The 22,303-nt window shown below is 34.8% G+C and overlaps 1 protein-coding gene across 5 annotated transcripts in view; it reads left to right on the top strand.

Moving 5' to 3' along the window:
* Nucleotides 1-22,303, top strand: part of LOC123529498 (uncharacterized) — a 50,622-nt gene that overhangs the window by 13,312 nt on the left and 15,007 nt on the right. For 3 of the 5 annotated variants that reach the window (XR_008366684.1, XM_045309850.2, XM_045309848.2), the window contains exons 3-15: nucleotides 5,162-5,485; nucleotides 5,931-6,021; nucleotides 7,139-9,996; nucleotides 10,589-10,783; nucleotides 11,530-11,661; nucleotides 12,125-12,316; nucleotides 13,791-13,964; nucleotides 14,624-14,825; nucleotides 15,196-15,389; nucleotides 15,835-15,957; nucleotides 16,826-17,001; nucleotides 18,825-18,971; nucleotides 19,222-19,316. Coding sequence is in view for 4 of the 5 variants with exons in the window: in XM_045309850.2 (XP_045165785.2) it covers nucleotides 5,162-5,485; nucleotides 5,931-6,021; nucleotides 7,139-9,996; nucleotides 10,589-10,783; nucleotides 11,530-11,661; nucleotides 12,125-12,316; nucleotides 13,791-13,964; nucleotides 14,624-14,825; nucleotides 15,196-15,389; nucleotides 15,835-15,957; nucleotides 16,826-17,001; nucleotides 18,825-18,971; nucleotides 19,222-19,316 (4,903 nt within the window). In the remaining variant the exon portion in view is untranslated. The remainder of the gene's footprint in view (nucleotides 1-5,161; nucleotides 5,486-5,930; nucleotides 6,022-7,138; nucleotides 9,997-10,588; nucleotides 10,784-11,529; nucleotides 11,662-12,124; nucleotides 12,317-13,790; nucleotides 13,965-14,623; nucleotides 14,826-15,195; nucleotides 15,390-15,834; nucleotides 15,958-16,825; nucleotides 17,002-18,824; nucleotides 18,972-19,221; nucleotides 19,317-22,303) is intronic. The other 2 variants (XM_045309851.2, XM_045309849.2) reach the window with 1 other exon arrangement.

Here is a 22,303-nt window from a genome sequence, read left to right as displayed (position 1 = left end):
AAACACATTTCTGTTACACTTTTAAATCATGTTACCAGCTTAAACATGTTACGTGTTTTGGTGTAAAACACTAGTGTTTCCATAGGAAAACGCTAGTGTTACCCTATTAAACACCAATAAAACGCGTCACACGTTTTATTTCAAAACTCGTAACACGTTTTATTCCAAAACACTTCTTTGTGGCACTTTTAAAACACCAAACACCTTCCGAAAACACCTCATGTGTTTTAATTCAAAACATGGAACGTTTTCATTCAGATTCAAATTATTTAAACGTATTGACGACTAACCCTTAAAAGTTAGATCTACATTGTCTCCGAACACGACACAACAATGGATATACCGTTAAATATGAAGCATATTATAGTAGAAACTATACATGCGATGAGATTTTCCAAAATATAAAGATAGCCTGAGCACTGCACTCGTCGTTCATGAACCGCCAAAAATGTGAATCTCTGAATCAAAATCAACCGCTTACCTACAGTAAATTATCGCATAGATACTTAAACTTTATATTATATTTATGAAATATTTTATATAAGAAAAATAGTTTATAGCATTATTCACCACTTTCTTGTAACTAAACTTTCTATGACGTCAAAACATTTTAGAGATTATTTGGTGTACCCGATTTGCACACTACACTCACACCAGTAAAACAGTTGGTGTTTAAGTGTTTTGCACTTCCTCGAAAATCAGCTTGAAAATTTGTTTTCTTCTGATTGTTTTGGTGTTCTGTTTCGTTTATGACAGTTTCAATCTGCTGCCTATCATACTACGACATTTCAATAACACCAATGATTTATGAAAAGAAAACGAACCATTTACAATTAAAACACTACCGTTTTACGTTCAGCGACTAAACATATGTAAAACACATAGTGTTTTGAGTAGAACAGATGTGTTTAGATTAAAAACGGAGATGTTTTGTTTTCGAACACCGACAAAACGTGTTACACGTTCCCATTTTTTACAGTGTAATAAGTTGTGCTGAGGGTTTACAGTGCTAACTGTGGTTTTACTGAAACCTCTTCTGTTTGTTATAAAACACAAAAAAATGTCATCTGTTAATATGTACATATGACCTTCTAAACAACAAGTTTGTAAACATTTAGAAAATAGGCATAAAAAATCACCAGGAATTATTTGTAATGAAATTCGCGTCATATGTTATATTGCAGAACCATCTTTTACGTAACTACGATTAACAAGGTAAATAAAAATTCGCGACAAAGGTTATAATGCGTTAATTGTTCTAGCATAAAAACAAGACTGTCAGTGTAAATGAAATATCAACATACAAAAATTGATAACAAAAGGGATGTCATTTAACCAACAAAAAAGAAACAATATAGCATGCTCAGACAAAAGAAATCGAAAAATAAAAACAGTTAAAACGTTTACCATGTGAAATTTCTTCTGCATAAATTAGAAAAAAAAATCTTTAGCAGTTATTTATGAAGGATTGGGAAAATCCAACAAGGCTTTGTCTAAATGTATTTGTAAGATGTAATGATTTAGAATGAAGACCCCTCAGGCTTTTGACTGAGCCTAACTCGATACTTAATACTAGGATGTGTTCTCAAACGATATTGAAATCTCCAGAAATCACTGTTAATTGAATACGGTTTACGAAGCTGTTCTGTTCTATTACCCGGTCCTTTTGAAGTCATCCATTGCTGAGAGGGACCACGACCAGTGTTATGCAATACCTAATTAGGCTCATTTCAGAAAATGTAGTTTTAATATTTTTTTAGCTTTCTACTGATGAAGCACAAACAGACGTAAGCAGGCACTACGTAACCGTTTACCAGCTCAATGGTGTTTTGAATTCATCCATCACAAATTGACAAAATAACAATATTTATAACATAACAACGTTCGATCAATCATCCGAAGATGTCACAACTAAGTTCAAAGTTTTATTCATGTTCGAGTTTTCTGTTAATTTTATTGTTCAGTAATGATATACTTGCGCAATCAAATTGTCGATTGTTAATTGATTAAACAAGATCTGTTAGAGTCTCCACCGCAAAGTGACGGCCTCAAAGGTCGTATATCGTTCAATAAAGTTAACCACCGATGTCTTATTGTGATTATAACAACAGTTTTATAGTGACCCTCCTTACGTACCACCCATAATTTATGCAATATGTAGCAAAGTGCTTTAAGATTGAGAAAAGAGTCGTAGCGTAATACGCGTAAAACTGAGTCAGTATCTCCTAATTATGACTTTTAACTCCTAATTATTGTGTTGACCGTCACTGTTACAAAACTGTAAATAGTTCAACCCTAAAAGGGAATCAAATACAAGACCTCTCACACCTAGGGCCGAAACTCTACCAAATCGCTTTAAAAGCTAATCCCAAAATTCATACATGAACTGTCAGTCTCCCAAGAGATTCCCATTCACAGTAACAGCTGTTATGTTGGTAGCCGAAAGTCCGAGTCAACGCAGAGGAAAGAACGTATAGACAAGACAAGTATTCAATACAAGAGAATGCAGAAATGTAGCACCAGGCATATTCAGAACAGTTATAGCAAAAAAGTTTAGGTCATGCAGCTATCAACAGAACAGATTTCCAAATAATACGTCACCGTGGTGAGTTTGTCGGGTCTAATTTAAACTTGCCTAGAACTGAGCTAGGTTTTATAGCGACGTGGCAGGCCACTTTAGGTGTGAAAGGTCTTGGTTTTGGGTATCGTACTTTCAGTTTCTTGCATTGATCTCACTGATTATTAAATTTCTTGTGATTGGTCAATATTAAGGAGGTACTATGTCCTCATTAGGGGTACTATGTCCTCATTAGGGGATTCTAAGTCCCCATTAGCACATTCTAAGTCCTCATTAGGAGATTCTAAATCCTCATTAGCAGGTACAATCTCTATTATTTTACATATGTAGCAATTATGTAATTACATTAAGCAACATTATTTCAGGAAAAAAGACCAACGTTTCCACTTCTTTTGTTTTAGTTTGTGGTGAACATTTGTCAGTATTTTTATCAGTTAACAAAAGAGGCAAACATTTAATGTTTCAGTTATTTATAGAGACTCGTTTTCTTTGATGTTTTTTCCCCTTTACATTTGTGTTTCCTTTGGGTTTATCATCAAACAAAACGATGAGGATAAAACAGGCCACAGACATTAGAAACCGTTACGCTATTTGTATGAACATAGCAATACTAGAATAGAAGTGCATGTCTGGGTTCTTCGGTGGGTCAGGGAGCATGCTTACTCGGGATATAAAAATAGCCTTTCATGCATGTAGGGACGTTTCCCGGTATGTCCAGGACCAAAAACTATGTTTTGAAACACCTTTTTTGAAAATTATGTGCAGGTCTCTATATATAAGGTTTTGTGTCGTGTAATGCCAATGGTTCAATTTAACCCAGCATGATAAAGGACTGTATGCTTTGTGTATGGAATTCAGACAGAATTTACAGCGGTCTCCATGTAACCAAGGCGCAAGTACAGTGGGGTCAAGGAAGCAACCACCAAGCCTATATATTTAATATAAATTGTAAGAACACTTTCACTATTAACGCTGTAACTGAACCAAGTATCATTAAAACTACACAAAACAGTTACAATATGCACACGACTATGCCTCTAAAATGAGCAGTTGGCGCGTGGGTAATCTGATCATAATTTATCAACTTAAAAATGAATGAAATGTCAAGCAAGTATTACGTGCAGTTATAATCTTCATACGAGTGAATTTATTTTTGCACTTTCCTCTAAGATTTGTATTAAAGGGACTCGTCTTCCGATTTATGACACACTTCGCAATTTAAAAAACAAAAACAAAAAATCAAGTGGATTCCAGCATCACTGTCGGTCGATTTCCGGCATGTGTCAATGACTATTGTCCATGTCAGAAATAACACTCAGTTGCCACTGGTCAGCCTTGACCACAAACTGACACTGTATTGAAGGGTTTTCTTAGTTGCTTGCAAAATCTGATTTCTAGAAACTTGCCAAATAATATATAGAGGACACATGTTTCTTTCAGTGTAAGATCGAAATATCTTTTATCGAGGGTACTTAAGATGGCGATGCTACGAGTGAAAATGTAAAATCTATTGTTTACTAGATGAAGATTATTTGATCTTACATGTAAAACATAAACATTTTTCTGTTTCATGTCTTGTCAGTGGCTTTATCTGAATTTTATCCGTTATGTTGAAATAAAGAATATATTGTGAAATTACCATATATAATATCGGTTATACTTCTTCAATTATTGGCTAAAACAGGTACAAGCAATTAACACGACAAGCACTCCTTAGCAGCATTATTAAAACTATGTTTTTCACTAAAAAAAATTCACTAAAAAAACTTAAACGATATATTTTTCCTAAACAGTCATATAGTAAATGTGATGAAAATATAGTATATTGGCGATACAGATGTAGATATTGACAAATATACGGCGAATGTGTTCGTGCTCTACATGTTTAAACTATGCGGAAACACTGAGAAATACTGACAAATTAATGACATTTACATGTACTTAACACCATTACTCATTAATGCGATCATGGTTTCTCTCACAAATAATCATATTTTCTATACGTTAGTTCTTGGTGGCCGCTTTGCATGATCTCAGTTTGGGCTAGATTTTTCTTTCATTACACTCGGTCAGCTCAGACCAACAGTAGGGAGTACCAGTTGGGTGTAAAGTCTGAAATTGCTCGAACAATCTACAGTCAAACTTCGTTTGCTCGAATTCGGACAACTCATACACAGCCCTCCGCTCAAATTCATCGTCAATGTCTTGCAAAATTCCTGAGTAATATAAATTTGCCGATAACTCGAACTACCGATAACACAAACAAGTTTTGTCGGTCCCGGAAAGTTCGAAATAACGACGTCCGACTGCATTTAACATTTTTATAGTACCGCTTGAGCGAATATATTGTATGACCACTTTTAAATGCTTTAAACAATAAATGAACCTCATTTGTCCGGAAGAAAGATACGTGTAGCGTTAGTAATCTTACATTTTAAAGGTACAATAAAAAGTGCAACACGTCTGAGAAATTTAATATTGTATTGGCCCCGAGTATAACAGAAACGGTATTGTCCCGTTCAATATGAACGGACATGAATGATCGAAATATGGCCAAATGTAACACCTTTTTAATTGTTTCAGTAGTCCCTAGTGCATGGTGCCAAAGTCATGATCAAGATGCTTCGCGGGAACGTCCAGTCGCGCCCCATCGTATGGAGGTACAGACTATCAAACCAGATGACCCCAGGGCCCGGTTAAAAGGACTATGCAGAGATGGTTGGTCTCCTGGGAGAATGAAAGACTTTTCTGGAAAAGAAATTCCAATATGTTTAAAAATAAATCCAGAGGCCCTGACGTGGTCAGAGGCCCAGCAGGAATGTAGAAGGGACTATGGTTTCTTGATGAAGTTCGACTCCAGAGCAACAATTGACGAAACCGATTTGCTGTCGTCAGTCATAACTAATGGTAAAACATATTACGTAACAAACTCAAGTTAACGGCGTAGTCATGTCAGATAAACCCAGATATCTGTTGTTGTTTTTTATTTTCTCTGTTGTAATACATTTTTTTTTGTATTTGAAATGAGAATAATTTGCATCTATATCAACATGTTCACCTTGTAACGCCGAATTGCAACACTTGCATTGAATTGCGGTTTTAGATCTACAAGCTAGCTCGGGTATTGGAAATATTACTTACTCTTTCATAAATTTTCTAAAAATGACCGCAAATCGGCGTTACCAGTTGAAAGCGGTGTTTTTGAGTTTATTTTCAAATAGCTTAGGTATTAAATGGTATGAAGTTAACATTGCGAGATATATTTTGTGAAAATGACTTTTGACTTTCAAGACACTACAATAAAGATTTCGGATAATACAGTTACTTTATAGATCTTTAATTAATATTACAGATATTACTAAGTTTTGGACCGGGATGCATTCGGAGAATAGTCATCTTATTTGGGACGATCTCATTCCAAACCAAGTCAGGCCGCACAACAGGTAAGATAAGATTTGTTTGTTTGTTTTGGATTTAGCGCCGTTTTTCAACAGTATTTCAGTTATATGTTACGGCCGGTGTAACATTAAATATTGACCCCGTTGAAAGTTGACCCAATTGATCAAAGTTCAGTGTTGAAATGTTGGCGTTCAACGTTGAAAAAGGACCTTTCAGTGATCAAAATTTAATGTTGAAATGTTGACGGGGTCAATTCTTAACGTTGAAAAAGGAGCCAAGGGGTCTATTTTCAACGGGGTCAGTATTTAATGTTTCACCGGCAGTTAACATAACCACTGTTCCTGATTTCTGTACACGTACTAACATGTTCCCCGCAAGAAAATGTCAACTTTCCGACATGATTTAGAGGTGGAGGACGATATTATCTATCAAACTGTTCGTCCGTCCGTCTGAAATTGAAAATGTTCTTAATTCAAAATGTATTTCAGCTAGAAGAACCAAACTTCACATAATTATTAATTAGCACATTTGCTAACATATGGTATTTTCCCCTTGACTCTGTAAAAGGAGAGTTTTCCCCTTGCTTTTTGGGGGAAACTAATTAAAAAAATATTTCAGCTAGACCCAGTAAAAGCAGAGTTTTTCTCCTTTAATTTGTTTGGGGGAAAAAAGAAAATACTTATAATTAAAAAATTACTTAAGCTGGTATCACCAAAACTTTATATAATTATTAATTAGAACATAAACTTTGCTTATATATATATAGTATTATTCCACTTGACCCAGTAAAACAGAGTATTACTCAGTATGATTTGGTAAGATATAAGGATTTTTGACTGTAAGTTAAGATAACTAAAGGTTGGTGGTGCATGTACATCTTTCATAGGATCTCTTTAGTTACTTCAGAGTTGTTGCCCTTCAGTTGCTCTAAAATTCATAAATTCCTACGGAAAAAGTAACCCATTGATGGATCTTCATAAAACTTAAGACAAATATAGATCACTATAGGGGATTTTCTATCTGATTTTGTAAAAGGCAGAAACCAGTACCCCATTCTCCGGTCCTTTTTTGATAATTTGTATATGTGTGGAAACACGATATTTACATATACTCATGTTAACTTACGCACATTAAAAATTTAACGGAATTGCGTCTTTTCAGCGCAAACGGTACGTTACGCCAAGAGAGACCCTGGATCTGGGATAGCAGTCTAGTACCAAACAGACCACAGTACTGTGGTCAGATGAATGTGGAAATGGAAGATAAAAGGCGAAGAAAGAAGCGATCAAGCGATGATGATTCAAGTGACAATAATTTTCCCAGTTTCGATTTTTCCAACTTTAGAAGCAGCATGTTTAATAATGATTTCCCCCAATCAAATAAAGAACTTCCACCAACAAGCGCGTTTGAGACACTGCTGTCTCGAACTCAGATGTCGGACCAACTTGCAGAACTTCCTGGAATACTTGGACTTCAGAGCGAGCACCAAATTCCTGGTTCCGGGAATCCTGATGCAAACATTCAAAATGGCGGACTTGCCACTGACATGCCTACTTTTGGAACGACGTCTAATTTCGAACAACAAGACACTGACACAGTTACTCCGTTTGAAAATATTGAATCAAACAATGGAGATACAACGAATACAGATTCAAATGAAAATCCAGTTACAAATCCTTTGCTTACGTCAGTTAAAGAAATTGCTGCAAAAATTGAATCAAATTCAGGTGATCTACCAACGCCTACTCCGACAGAAGCTATTGAAGCACTAAGAGACCTAATGCAACAGAACGCTGAAAACTTAAAGCCAGAGATCTCTGACTTAAAAGTACCCGATAACTCATTTGTAAGTGGAACTACTGTTGTTCCTCCTACAACTGAAGGTTCTAGTGACTCTAATGGATTAGATGTGGGAACTGCTGATGACACCCTTAAGCTAGACAATCTAGAATTGAAAGAAATAGGAAAAGATGATTTGCCAACAATGGACAGAGTAGATGATTCTAATAAACTTTTCCCCACAGATGCAAAAGTTACAGACGGTGGAACAGGAGATGACAGTAGCTCTTCAAACGTTCCGGATATGATATTCCCTAAAGCAGACACAAAGGATGACAACAGTAAAGGTATTGCTGAAACACTTTCTGACAATTTAAAAGACGTTGCTGACGTTCCGGATTCCACCGATGATGCATCACCTGACGGCTCCCTAGGATTTGGACAACTGACAGACTTTTTAACAAACACGGCTGTAAATGAAGCTATGGATTTAAGTAATACAAAGGACACTTTTGATAATGGTAAGGATATTGTGGATGATTTATCTCAAGGAACTAGCCAGATAGACTCGGATGATTTTTCAAATGACAATAAACCTGATGTTCTAACAACTGTATTAAAAGAGACAGAAAAATCAGAGATAGAAAATATTGATCCGTTGAATACTATTTCTGAAACTAGTGAAAAGTTAGATTCAGTTTTAAAAGATGAAGCTGACAAAGATAATTCTCTTGATGACGTTATCAGTACTGTAGATTTGACAGACGAAAGTACAGATTTTAAAATGAATGAGGGCCTGGAAAATGTGAAAGAAAGTTTTGATAATCTACTACCGGAATCTTCTTCTCTAGATGATGTACCAGCTATAGATACACCAGAGACAGATGAACTTGTCACAGATGCTAATAATGATGAGTCAAATTTTGATCAGATTGAGACTGATAAAGATAAAAAATTAGATCATTTAAATAAACAAGAAACATTTGAAAATATAAATGAAGCTGTTGACATGATAACTGATACTAAAGACGATATTTCCGACTTTGAAATACTAAAAGGTAATAGTGTATTAGAAAATACCGATGAAGGAAATAGAGCGCACATAGCAGACATGCATGACAATGATGTAAAATCACATATAGATCAAATCAGTGATTCGGAGATAAACCTCGGAGAACAAATAGAAGATTCTGATCATATTGGAGGAAGCTCAGATGATGTTAGGCATTCTGAAGACATTGTTAGAGATAGTGGGAATTTTGAAGAAACCAAGGAAAATGATAAACCTGAAGTTGAGATGGAACCGGTGAAAACAGATTACTTTGACGATATGTCTGAAAGACTAGGTATGTCAGAGGAGACACCTGAAAATGAAAGCAAAAACGTTGCAGATGAGGATAAAGATATTCTCCCTGATACAGTAGATGATCCTCTAGACTATTTAAAAGGAACATCTGAAAATTCGTTCAACCAGGAATCTTTTCGTGGGACAGACACAGGCATTAGTACTGACGACATTGAAAATACTGATGATGTGGTTGGTAGTAAAGTTGATCAAACTGAACAAAACGATGACGGACACACTAAAAGAGATTCTGACTGGTCAGAATTTGACTGGAATAACAACGACCAAGAAACTGCTACAGATAGTGCTGCATCGGAAGTTGATGACTATGATGTAAGTGATCCTCGAAGTTTTGTTCAAGAAGATATAAATGCGGATGAAAACGACTTTGGGGAAAATAATGATAAAACTGACATTAATGAAAATAATTTTGGGAGAAATGACCAAAACAGTGACATTAATGAAAAAGATTTTGAGGGAAATAATGAAAATAATGAAAATAATGACATGGTTGAAAATGATGCTGAAGGAAATACTCAGAGTAATGACATGTATGAAAATTTAGAAAACGAAAATATAGATGATACACAGGCTGTGCTTAGTGATAATGATCATGAGACATTAGATGGACTTCACGCTGAAGCAGACGACAATTTAGGACAGGAAAATGAAGCAAACGCGAACTTAGAGAGGGATTTTCCAGATTCCTATTTTGAAGACAAAGAAGAACGAGACCGTTTTGATGAAATACCAGATTTGGCAGAAGATGTTGTAGAAAACAATCGCAAGACAGCTTTAATGCCAATAATAGAGAGTAAAGAGATGCAGCTAGCTTCGTGTGAAGTCAAACTACCTTCTGTCTGTTTTAGTTATGAAGTTGAAGTTATGGATAAAGGTGGGTAATCATTTGATTTTGACAAAAAAATTAAAAAGACTTTTTTGTCGAAGAAGAAGAACAATTGCTATGATCTTGATACTTCCGAACATCTTTCAGTTGTTCTAGTTACTAGTATGCTTTGATTAAATGGTGTTTGATAACTTGTGTAGATAAAATCAAGTTAACTGATGTTTGAATGAGTTAAGGACCTATTTTCTTCAATGTCTGTATATTTGTTTTGGATATATATACGCTACATTTGTTCAGTCTTGTAAAATACCGTACCAGTGCTTCTCTATTGGTTAATACAAATGCGGGTACGCAACTGGTCTTCAAGTGTAAGTTCTGAATTTCGGCTGCTATCATGAACTGAGTCAATCTTCCTCCACACACCGAGTGTGAAATCTTAACAATTTGAAATATTCCATTTGACCCTATTTCCAATGTAGCATACCAAATAACATTGATATTTTCCAGAATAGGTTAAAGTGTCTATTAACTTTCTCAGTGATAAAAAGATGCGTCTTTCATTGCTTTCTAGGATTTGTTTCGATTCATTTATTTGAACCCACCGTCAAATAGTTCATAAAATTGTTATATCTTTGAACAGCTTCTACTTGTGATACTGGCTGGTACGGTCACGTGCTTCTTGACACGTGCTATCAGATACTCGAAAAGAAAATGAGCTACAGGAAGGCAGTTTTAGAATGTCAGTCAAAGAGTGCGAGACTCGTTTTGGCAGGAAGCGATTTCGAGCGGATGTTTGTTCTCACTGCGGTCATGAAAGATGGTAAACTATTTAGAGGTGAGATTAATAGATCTAGCAGAAATAGATCGACATGTAATCACTTCAATAAGGACAATGCATTATTTGCTCATTTTCATTAAGTAAAAATGTTTTGAATAATACTTCAAGAACCATTCACTGGTTTATGGTGCGGATGAAAATATTTGGCTCTAGGGTAACAGTTTGGGCGGTATCGAGGGCCAGATATTTCTACCCGAACCTTCAACAAGTGATAGATTCTTTTTTCTTGCTTACCCTATTCTTGATAGAATAAAATGAATGATTTCTTTTAAGCACTATTTTATCATAGTATGAATTTACACAGACTTCGTGGTTGGATTAATCCATGAAATTTTATCACAACGGAGCGGTAAATTCCCATCGTTTTGTGTTCAGAAGTCAAAAGCAATGGATATATTTCCCAACCAAATAATCTAGCATTTTTGCCCAACGAAATTTCATCCACACCAAATTAAACAATTTTACACTACGGAATTGTATTTCAATAAGGATAAAACGGACCTACTACATATGATAAAAGAATGTATTCAAAAATGCCATTTTAGAATTTGCTTTCGTTAACTTGCAACGATTCTGTTTGTATTACTATATATATAGAATGTTTGTGCATATATGTTATGTTCTCCAGGGAACAGTGCAAACAGTCCGGTTTTTAGTTTATTCTTCTGTTTATAATTGAGTGTAAAGATCAAATTTGATGATTTTATGTCAGACCTCTATAATTTTTTTCTATCTTATACCAGGTGCCAAGTTTTGGATGGAGTCGCCAAATGATAAATTGAATTGTAATTATTTCGACGAGAGAGGAATCGATATTATGAGCAGTTGCAATTCCAAATTAAATGTCGTCTGCGTCAAGGATGCCAAATCACTTTGTATGTATAAATGCGCGATTTTTCACTTCACCATTTAAATTGACACATGTGAGTGCCCAGGCCAAGAAAGTTAAATCATGTTTTGTTGAATAAAGAGGTGTAATATCGAACAAAAGAAAAGAACGCGAAAATTCAGCCATGTTTAACATACTTAACATGGCTGCAACTCCTTTCAACTCTATTACCGGTTGTGTGCTTCTTCTGTACGACATGCTTAAACATTTACCACTTTGTTACTACACTATGAAGGAAGGTTCATAGACAAAATTCCTGCGAACATGATATATGATATATATATATATTATCTAATTATTTATATTTGACAAAACAATATGTGATAGAACATACTGTAAAACAGGCGAAACACCACCAGATTATGCCAAGAATCTAAAAAAATAATCAAATTTTGGCGCCACAGATGTTTCGTTGTTGTTTTAACTTGTACACTCTCGTGTTTCAACAGCTGTATACAAGGTGAACAACCAGCCATTCTACAACGAAGATGCGGCAAGTTTGTACGACAACGCAGGCGTGCAGAGGCTGTTCTCATCCCGCAGGGGAGACAACAAGATTCCTTGTGAACTGACGAGTGCAGCTTCCGAATTCCCTGTTCTTTGGTTTAAAGACGGACTTCTTGTAGAAACCAAAGATACTTGTATGTATTTTTATTACGTTGCTCAAAACTAATTTTACAACATCTTTCAACAGTTAGTACGAATAAGTTAATATAATATATGCTAGTAAGCCGGGGATAATTGTTTCTTTCAGTTTAAGCTCAAAAATAGCTTTCATCGAATAAACAGCAAATGCGATATTTATTTTTCGTGAGTGGCCATAACCATGCGTAAAAATGTAACTTATGGATCTCATAAGATTTGGATCTTGCATATAATAAAAATTTTCTTTTTATTTCATGTTTAAACTAAATATGAACCATTAACAGGTTCTTGTTAGTGAAACCTATATTTCATACATTGCACTGTGAAAATGCTAAATATATATCACCCTGATATTCCATTGGTCCACAGAAAAATATGCAATAAAACAAAATTGTTTCATCTCATTAACATATATTTTGTAAAATAAGAATGGATACGTTATTGAAATGTAAGGATTAAGCTATGATGCAAATAGAGGATATTTGTTTGTTTCAATGTAGCATCGAGCTTACTATCTTTCAACGTGTATGCACCAGATGTATTAGTTTCAATAGTGACAATGTAAGATCTAGTCTTCAATAAGTGAACGCTATAAATTTCACTGTTATATTTCTAACCTGTCAATATAATACAAAAAACTACTTTTTAGTAAGTATGCATGATTAATTGGATGCAAGAAAAACATTTCGAATAAAGTCTTGTTTTAAGACATTTGAATTAATAAGGTAACAAATATAAAATAATACGATAATTGTCGTAAAAAGTAGTTGAAGCTTTTACGCAAATGCAAGAATTGCGTCGACAGACTGCATGAAATTTGATTTTCAAGAAATATTTATTTAAGGTAGTTCTGCACGTTTGATAAACCGGAAGTGATGGCGTAACGTTATTTATCCAGAAAACGTAGAATAAAGCCTGGATTCGGCGTACGGAAATGAAAATAATTTTACGATTTAATCGAAACCTGTGAATAAATTTATTACAGTGGCATTGTTGCTATATTTCTAAAGTCAAAATATGATATTAAAACATATGACACGTTAAAAAATTAAAAAAATGTCTTAAAATTAGCGTGAAATGTCCGGTTCATTTTAATCTTAGTCAAATATCTCAAAAATAAGCACACAGACCTATACATTTTATTTCACCAAATTATAGGCCATATGTTTATTTACAACTGTGAGAAGTTTCATCAAAATCTACATTGTAGAAAAATTTCTATTCGCGAAAATGTTATGAAAGTTATGATTTTCCCATAGACTCCCATTATGAAATATTGCGTGAGGTCCAAATTTTTCAAATCAGTCTAGCAAAAAATCAAGCACATGACCCTATCTTTTTTATTTGCTGAATTTTCAAGGTATATTCTGAAGTTTTGAAAAATCAGAGTTTAATCAAATTCTACATTGTAGAAAAAAATTCGATCCAAACGTGTAGAACTACCTTAAGAATTACTTTTTCTTTTTTCAGACGTTTCGAATGACATTTCACTTTTCTTAAACTCCGAGTTGGTATCGTCCATCAGCATGGTAACAGACCGTAGCCTGGCAATGCCAGCTCTACAGGGTCTGTACTGGTGTGAGGTATGGGACAGACAAACGCTGACCAGAAAAAGATCAAAGTCATTCAAAGTTCGATTTTCAGGTATTTTAATAATTTATGTATATAGAGTCATACTAATTGTGCTTTCCCATATACTGTTGTGTCCTTTTCTTGGTTGGTTTTTTTTTAACTTTTTCACCACATTAACGCAAGGCTTTGATTATTTATTTACAAATGTCATTCATTTTCAAAGGGGGACAACTTGTTTAGAATATTTTAAGTATCCGTCGTACGGAACAGTACGGCAGAACATGTAATGGTCAGGTAAAATATTGGTAAAGATGTTGTTCGTTTATCAAATATTTCTGTGTTTGATGATATACTCCTAAATCTTAACGATATAAAAATTGTTTCAGTGAAAATAATGTCATGCTGGTACATTCTTTCGTTTCGTTTAATTATTCAGTACTCAGAAATTAACGTGCGTCTAAAATCTTTACTATAACATTATCATTTTACTGCTCCGTACACGTCAAACGCAATTGATAAATGGCAGTATACTGATAACGTAATAAAAAGTCACGGTAGTTAATCAATTTCTCAGCAGAAAAAAAAAACACTCTGTTCCAAAGGAATAATGCAAAATCGACAAGAGATTTCAGTAGATGTCTAACATATGTATAATATTTGTACATATATATACAGATTAACTACATAATAATATAGAGGCGGGTAATGCAACCAATTTTGATACTTTGTAGACGTTATTTCATTCCACGGTTCAATGGAGTTGTCGCCCTTTTCTCACAAGAATGAGCTGCTTTTCAACATGATGAATCAGAAGTTCCCTGAACTTGTTGCCATAGAGACGGACATCAAGAAAGTCTTCAAAGATGTTCTGCCAATGATACAGACTCGTCTGCCAGATGTAGCAGACGTGTTTACATACATAGATGGAATCAGGTAGACTTCTTTAAAATGAGTTACCCTTTCGAGAAGTACCGTATTTACGGTCCTTAATAATTGTTTATGTTATAATGATTCAGAATGCAGATGGTTAATACCACACCAATGTTCTCCGGATGCAGTTTCTATTACATCTTGTCATCGGAAACACTTTGATAATTTGCAATTGTAATTTTATCAAAACAGTTCTTTCATGTCACTTTGATGTTGTTTCAAAACATCGACGTATAAAAATTCTCTTGCCAAGTGTATGTCATGTTCTTGAGCTTTAAATCATAATAAGGGGATTTATTATATATTTTTATTTTATATAAAAATATTCCTTTTCAGGTGGAGTAATCTTTTACCTTGTTTTAATAAATTACAGGTCGAATCCAAACGTGCTCGAGTATCATACATATTTTTACCTTAACAAAGACTATAGTACGAACGACGAAGATTTAATTTATAACAGAATAAAAGCCGCTCTACGATCAAAACTTGGAAACCGGTTCTACATGGCGGAACTTCCGGGTCACACCCCACTAGCGGCATTCAGGACAATGTCACTCCAGAGTACAGGTATAAAATATATCGACTTATTCCAATGTTGAATGAATCAGTTATTTCATTCAGAGTGTGTTTTTTCACGTTTCTGTTTGCTACGTGTGTTTATCATGTTACAAGGTTACCACTGTCAAATACAAATGTAATAAGTTTTATAGGTGAGATGGTAAGCAGTGTAAAATATGTCATATTCTTGTTCATTGGCTTTCATAGGAATGAGTACATTATGGGTTGAGTTTGATTTATTTCAAAAACTGCATGCAGTTCTGAGGAAGTTTATGCGTGCTAGATCTACTTGTTTAAACATGCGCACACCGAATGTTGGACGGAAAACTTGTATTAATTAATGAAGGAGTTACAACAGTTATCCATTCAGTCATTGACTTAAGTATTCTTCTGTTACATGAAGGAAGCTACAAAAGAAATTTGGATTAAGTAAGTTGAACTTCATGTTTTTCAGTGGCCTGTCCAGCTGCCTCGTTGCAGACGACAAGAGACCTGTACGGCCATACAATCCCGGTGAAAGTCTTTTCTTTCCCTAAAGCTCTCCTTGGAGAATTTGCCAACAGCATCGATAATTGCAGTAAGTAATACATCACTTCAAATAATGAAGAATATTTTCAAAAGAAAATCAACTTTAAAGTGGCATTATGTGCATCTTACTGCACACAGTGTGTTTTTGGTGAATGTTTTATAAAAGCAATTTTCGGTTGCTGTGCATTTAAGTGTGTTAAATTAATGATAATGCCACATAAGTATTTGAAGTTGATGCTTTAGAAATAAAGAAATCAGACTAATAAAATAATAGTTCTTTTTTCAATCTTCTACGCAGTGATCTCCCTTACCTATAGGTAGATATTTCTGAAGTTGAAGGGAAGCAACTCCTGCATACAGTTTGACTTTTCTTAAAAAGACTGCCCCAGTCAAAATAAGAAAATTCATATATGGAATATTATTATTTCGTACTGGTAACAAGAAGAGTTTGGTATATTGGGTTAAAAGCCATGATATCCTCCACCCTTTTTACACACACATCAATTTCAGCTGCATTTTTACTTGAAAAATAATTCCACTTTAATATAAATTTGGAATGGTGAAGAACTCTCAAAGTCAACGTTCAGAGCTATTCGTGTTAACAGTATCATTTTTAAGCCCGACCACTTAGCTCAGTATGGAGAGCGCAGATTTACGGATCGTGGGTATGTTCTCCGTGACGATTTGATTAAAGACATTGTGTCTGAAATTATTCGTCCTTCACCTCTGATTTTTGTGGGGAAGTTGGCAGTTACTTACTGAGCAGGTTTACAGGTTTGTAATGGTACAGGATCCAGGAACACTGGTTAGGTTAACTGCCCGCCGTTACATAACTGAATACTGTCGATAAACGGCGTTAAGTCAAACACAAACAAACAAAAGATCTTTTTCAAGACTGACGTCACTTCCTGTTGCAGGTATAACAAACCGGCTACCGTCCGGGACAGCCCGTTGCCTAGGAGATTTCTACACCGGCGCTTACTGGGGTGAGGTTGTCGCAAATGAATGCATTGAAGAAGGAGATCTGGACGAGTTCAATAATGAAATATGGGGAGCATCACCATATACTGATAAACTAACAGAAATTGCACAAGTAAGTTCTTTTAACCTTTAGTCTGCTAAATTTCTAAAATGGAGTGGACTGGTCTATAATTCAATTTGGGCAATACCACTTATTATTCGAAGGGGTTTTCACTGGAAATTTATTGACTGAATAGCAAACAGTGCAGACCATATGTCAGAATAATTTGTGTTTGATATATTGATAACGTAACACATTAAGCACAGATAGTGCTTGACTCCCTTTCCATGCTATCATTTCTATAATTATTGTTGAATTGCTGTAAATAATAGGATTTGGGTCATTTGTGGCTGATTTTGGTTAATTATGTTAATAGCTGGATCCCAGCATCACACATTATGTCATTACAATAGTTAAAGGGAACCAGGTATTTGATAGAGCAAGTGCACGTTGTAAAATACTACGTATAAATTTGGACCAATCAGAAAACGTTCTATAAATAGCACCAATCAAAGCTCACGTCTGCTAAGGTATAAATAGGTAGATGGAGGACAGAGAGATTATTCGGTATCCAGCGACAGAAGAAGACACATCGAGGATTCAGCTTATAATTTATCCCAGAACCTTGATAAGTAGGTTATTGCAACTACACTGTCAGGGCGTATAAATTAGTAAGAAGAAAACGTTTGAAGTTCATAGACTAAAGAAGAGTTGCAGAATTTCAACAAGGTTTTGAGCTAAAGGGTCAGGCATATGAGTTTTACCTTAAGGGTAGTTGAATGCTGTAGACGATAGCAAATATAGCCTGAGCATCGGAAAGCTGAGACAGACCCAGAGTTTGGTAATATACTGAGATAGTAGGAGAGTTCAACCTTATAGACGGTTCAACGTTATTGGCGAAGTACAGCCAAGGTATTGGGGATATACCTATATGGTAGTTGGATGCTACATGTGATAGCATATAGGCGCTGAGCATCCAGGAGTCAGGGCAATCATATAGAGTTGCAACTTCAATTAAGAGGACAAAGGCCGAGCATCTATGCGATAGGACTCGTATGTTGTTGATTCAAAGACATTGTCTGACGGGAACTTCAACAAAAAGACCAGTCAATCACAGAGTCTCCAGCCTATAGGAGTTTGACCTAATTATTATTAATTGAAGATTGTTAGTTTGAAACATTTAGTGATTTGCCTGATCCCTTAAATTACCTAGCTCATAATTGAAATCATTTACGAATCATTTAGGCAAGGTAGAGGAAAATTCTATGTATGAGATATTTGGTCTCACCAGCTATACATTTTAACAAAAAACATTCTACTTCGTTTGTCAGCTAGTCTAAGACATAGTCACCTTAGCGATAGGACCCATTTCATTGTTCAAGATACTAAAGGCGTAGGCACTTCCCTGGGTCATATAACTCGTATCCTGACACCATATCAGTTCAGGCTGATCATGGTCTGCACTGGTCGCAAAGGCAGAATCATTTGCCGCCAACAGGGTAAAGGTTAAATAATGAAACTGGGTTGGGTTACACTTTAATTGATTTACTTCAGCTTTTTGAAAAGAAAATACTTGACAATAGTTCATGTGATTTTGATATTATTAAATATTTTTAGTCACGTTTTGAAAGATGTTGGTTGTAAATTTAAGTCTAAGTCTAAAACACAAATATATATGGGCACTGATTTCTCTGTGTACAAGGCTGATCAAATAGTGATATTTATATGTTAATTCAGTTACTGATGTTTATATTTACGAAGTTGTGTTAAATGATTATGATATACTAGACCTAACATTGATTTGATGAAATGGCTTTTGAGTTTGAAAGGTAAAGAAGCTCAATTAAAATGTGCCAGAAAAAATCTTCTATTCAATATTTTTGCTTTGCCTTCAGGTTACAGTGGATGCAAGAAACGTGGAGAAAATTGTATCAGAAATAGCAAATATTGCCAAGGTGGCGCCAAAATTTACACCAACCGACATAAACAAGATAGCAGATGTTCTAGATCACACGACGCAAGTTCGTAATTTACCACCAGAGGTAAGAATATAACATTTATAATACCATTGTTTTTGTTATATTGTTGTTGTTTTTTTCCTGGTGAGGGATTTATTTGTTGACATTTGAATAAAGAGAATTTTGTCTGGTGCTTCTGCTAATGTTGGTTCAGCTGTTAATTAAATTCTATATATTAAATCACTTAAAGAAACATTAAAGGGACTTGAATTCCTTGATTTAATAAATGAAATAGATTGTTCAGTTAAGTAATGTGTACGTATTGTTCTCACAGGTTGGTGAGAACGTGTTAAAGACAGTGGACCGTCTAATGAGAATCAGTGATAAAGAAACACATGTAGCTAATGTAGAAACGAAGGCTGCCAACAGGTAAAAGTCGTTTACTGTTTTTGCAACAAATCTTTAGTTATATTTAGCTTTCAGATCTCGGTTTAACGGTATGTTGCAACAATAGTTCAGTTTTATGTAGTGATAGTTCATTTTTTCGTCACGTTGGTTTGACTATGTTTTGCAACTGTCTCATGGCTTTCAGTGAAATACTGGAATATATCAGTGAAGTGAAATTGATAGTCTCAGTGAAAATATCATTTTTTGGTTATTTTTTCACTGATATCGAAATACACGTGAATGCTAAAGAATATGAATTAGATCTATTCAGAATTGAAATTCTGTCCTAAATCTACTTCAGTAAGATATAGATACATATAATACCCAATCTGACTAAAGTGCATCTCCTATTACGCTACGCATAGGATCTGACAACGAGCTATTGATGGCCTCGTTCTGACAACCCTTCCGCTAGCCAATCAAAAGTTAACTTACAACATTCTGCAAGCTTTAAAAAGCCTTGGTATTTGATATTAACAATTTTTATGTAGAAAAATGTCAGATACCCGGTTAGCTCAGTCGGTAGCGCACTTTCTCTGTAAGCGAGAGGTCCCGGGTTCGAGCCCTGGATTAACTGCAACTTTTTCTTACTCTTTGACATTCGAACAAGTTGTCTGATTGGTTCAAACAAAAATAGATTTGCGCAAATAAAAATAGCGATCTTGGAAATCCAAAATATACAGAAGACGAATGTGAATGGGTCGTTCTCAGATCTTCGTTTAGAAGATCAAATACTTTAGTCAGATTGATATAATACCTATACATCTATATAATTACCTATACGAACATAAAGATATACGCTCCACTGCATCAAATGTAAAACAAATTTAGATTGTATTATTTTTTTCCAACATAGATTGACGTCACAATGTTATGTTGCGTGGGTAAAATGAGTATAAATTGGTTTAAACGATTGATAATACATAGAATAAAGAGAAAATTTGTTTGTTTTGCGCGTAAGATCGAAACTTAACACAACATTTTACATTTTCACTCATGGCTGCACCAGTCGTGAAAATATTGCGTCTACCGTGGTGTTCAACAAGTGAAAGAAATTTGATATTACACTGAAACAAAGAATATCCTGTTTTTTTACCTTTTTTACCCAAGATGAAGGCATTGAAAGCCGAAACTTGTTGGGAATAAATCTAATAACAGTTTGAAGTTGTTCTTCCATTTTCTATTATATTACCTTTTTTATAAATTTCTTTTTTCAGTTAAGAATGAAATTAAATACCACAATTTTAACACTCATCTGTTTTTCTTATAAATAACATCAGTTCTGTAAATTAATTAATTTGACATATATATACATATATATATACTCTTTATTTCCACTTTTCAGTGATTATAACATATATAACAACTATTTACATGTACATGAGAAAACATGAAACAAATTTAGTATAAACAAGGAATACATAATTATCAAACATGTGTGAATAGAGTTCATTATTATAGTATGTTTCGATATTAACACAGCAAAATCATATACATATATTGGGATTCAATGGCATACATTTAACACATATATCAAAAAGATATAATTTTAAGTGTATTTCTTTTCATAAATCACCAAATAGATAGAGCAAATATCACTTAGACTACTAATAAAGCAAGTTGTTACGACTTTTTACAATTCAATGGAATTTGAAACTCGCGTTTAGATAAGCTATATAGAACGATCACTTCGTATACTTAAAATGGTCGTTTTTTCGCCCCCTTGTATTAAGGTATCTTGCCGAAACGAAATACAAGATATCTAAATGGAGAAAAAAAAAAAAAAAAAAAAAAAAAAAAAAAAAAAAAAAAAAAAAAAAAAACAACAACAACAACATGAATATGTCTTCAGTACATTCTTAGGGCAAATTTACATCTTATTTTGAATTAACAAAATAATTTGTATGCCCTCTGTACAGTGCAAATGAAGTTATACGCCATGTGTATATAGCACCGGGACTTGCTAGCATCAGACCCTAGAAAATTCAGAATATCGGGATCTATTAAACAGCGCAAAAAATGCTCTGAGCTTCCACAGCGAATGTGCTGATAGACTGACGGTCCAAAATTTTGGAGGACTGTTAGAAGAAATGACTTTCTAATTTCAGCGAAAACAGGGCATTCCGAAATAATGTGCCTATTTATATCACATTCTTGACCTTGACAAACTAGACAGCTTACGACGTTGCGCATATCTACGAACGTTAGTATTCTTATCACGTTTAGAACGTAACGTAAAAGTTGTTTCGTATCTGCTAATAGGTATATTCTGGAGGGGGAGCATACTGTGTGAATGGATCTAAATCTACAGAACTCGGGGTCAGATTCTATTCTTTCTTCCCAGTTAATGTCCTGGTATGTATTAATGCTATTCGATACCATGGATTTCCAGGTCCATTTACTCGGGAATATTGAAAATTGGATATAGTCATTCAGATATTTGAATAAACCATATTTGACCAAGATTCGGCATATGTCTGGGATAAATCCTAACTGATTTTTAGCTCCTTTCAGCATGAAAAGATTTAGCCGCAGATCAAAAATTTGCTTGGCAAGGCATTCATTTGGCATCTGACAGAGCTTCTGTAGGAAACATAGCTTCCGTCTGTCTACAAGGGATTCGAAGGAACGCCATCCTAAGAGTGAGAGGGCCATATCAGTACGTGTTCTAGTTGGTAATTTTTGGACAGATTTGGCTGCTAGTCGCAAAAAGCGTTCAAGTAATAATGAATCTTTTTGGGTTAGATTATGCCACAATTCGCATCCATACAGTGCGACTGGAATGGAGACCTTTTCGACCAGGCTTGCCAGTACTAATGGATTTACTTCCCCTGGCTGGGATTCTATAGACAGGACTGAGAACAATGATGACTTGGCTTTTCTGCACCGTGTATACACAGCACTGGAACTGCTGAGCGATTTATGAAGCTCAATACCAACATGTTTAGTATTACAGCAGGACTCTATAT

The sequence above is a fragment of the Mercenaria mercenaria genome, chromosome 13, assembly GCF_021730395.1.
Source record: "Mercenaria mercenaria strain notata chromosome 13, MADL_Memer_1, whole genome shotgun sequence".
NCBI lineage: Eukaryota > Metazoa > Mollusca > Bivalvia > Venerida > Veneridae > Mercenaria > Mercenaria mercenaria.
Note: the sequence above shows the minus strand (reverse complement) of the source record. Positions and strands in the feature narration are given on the sequence as shown.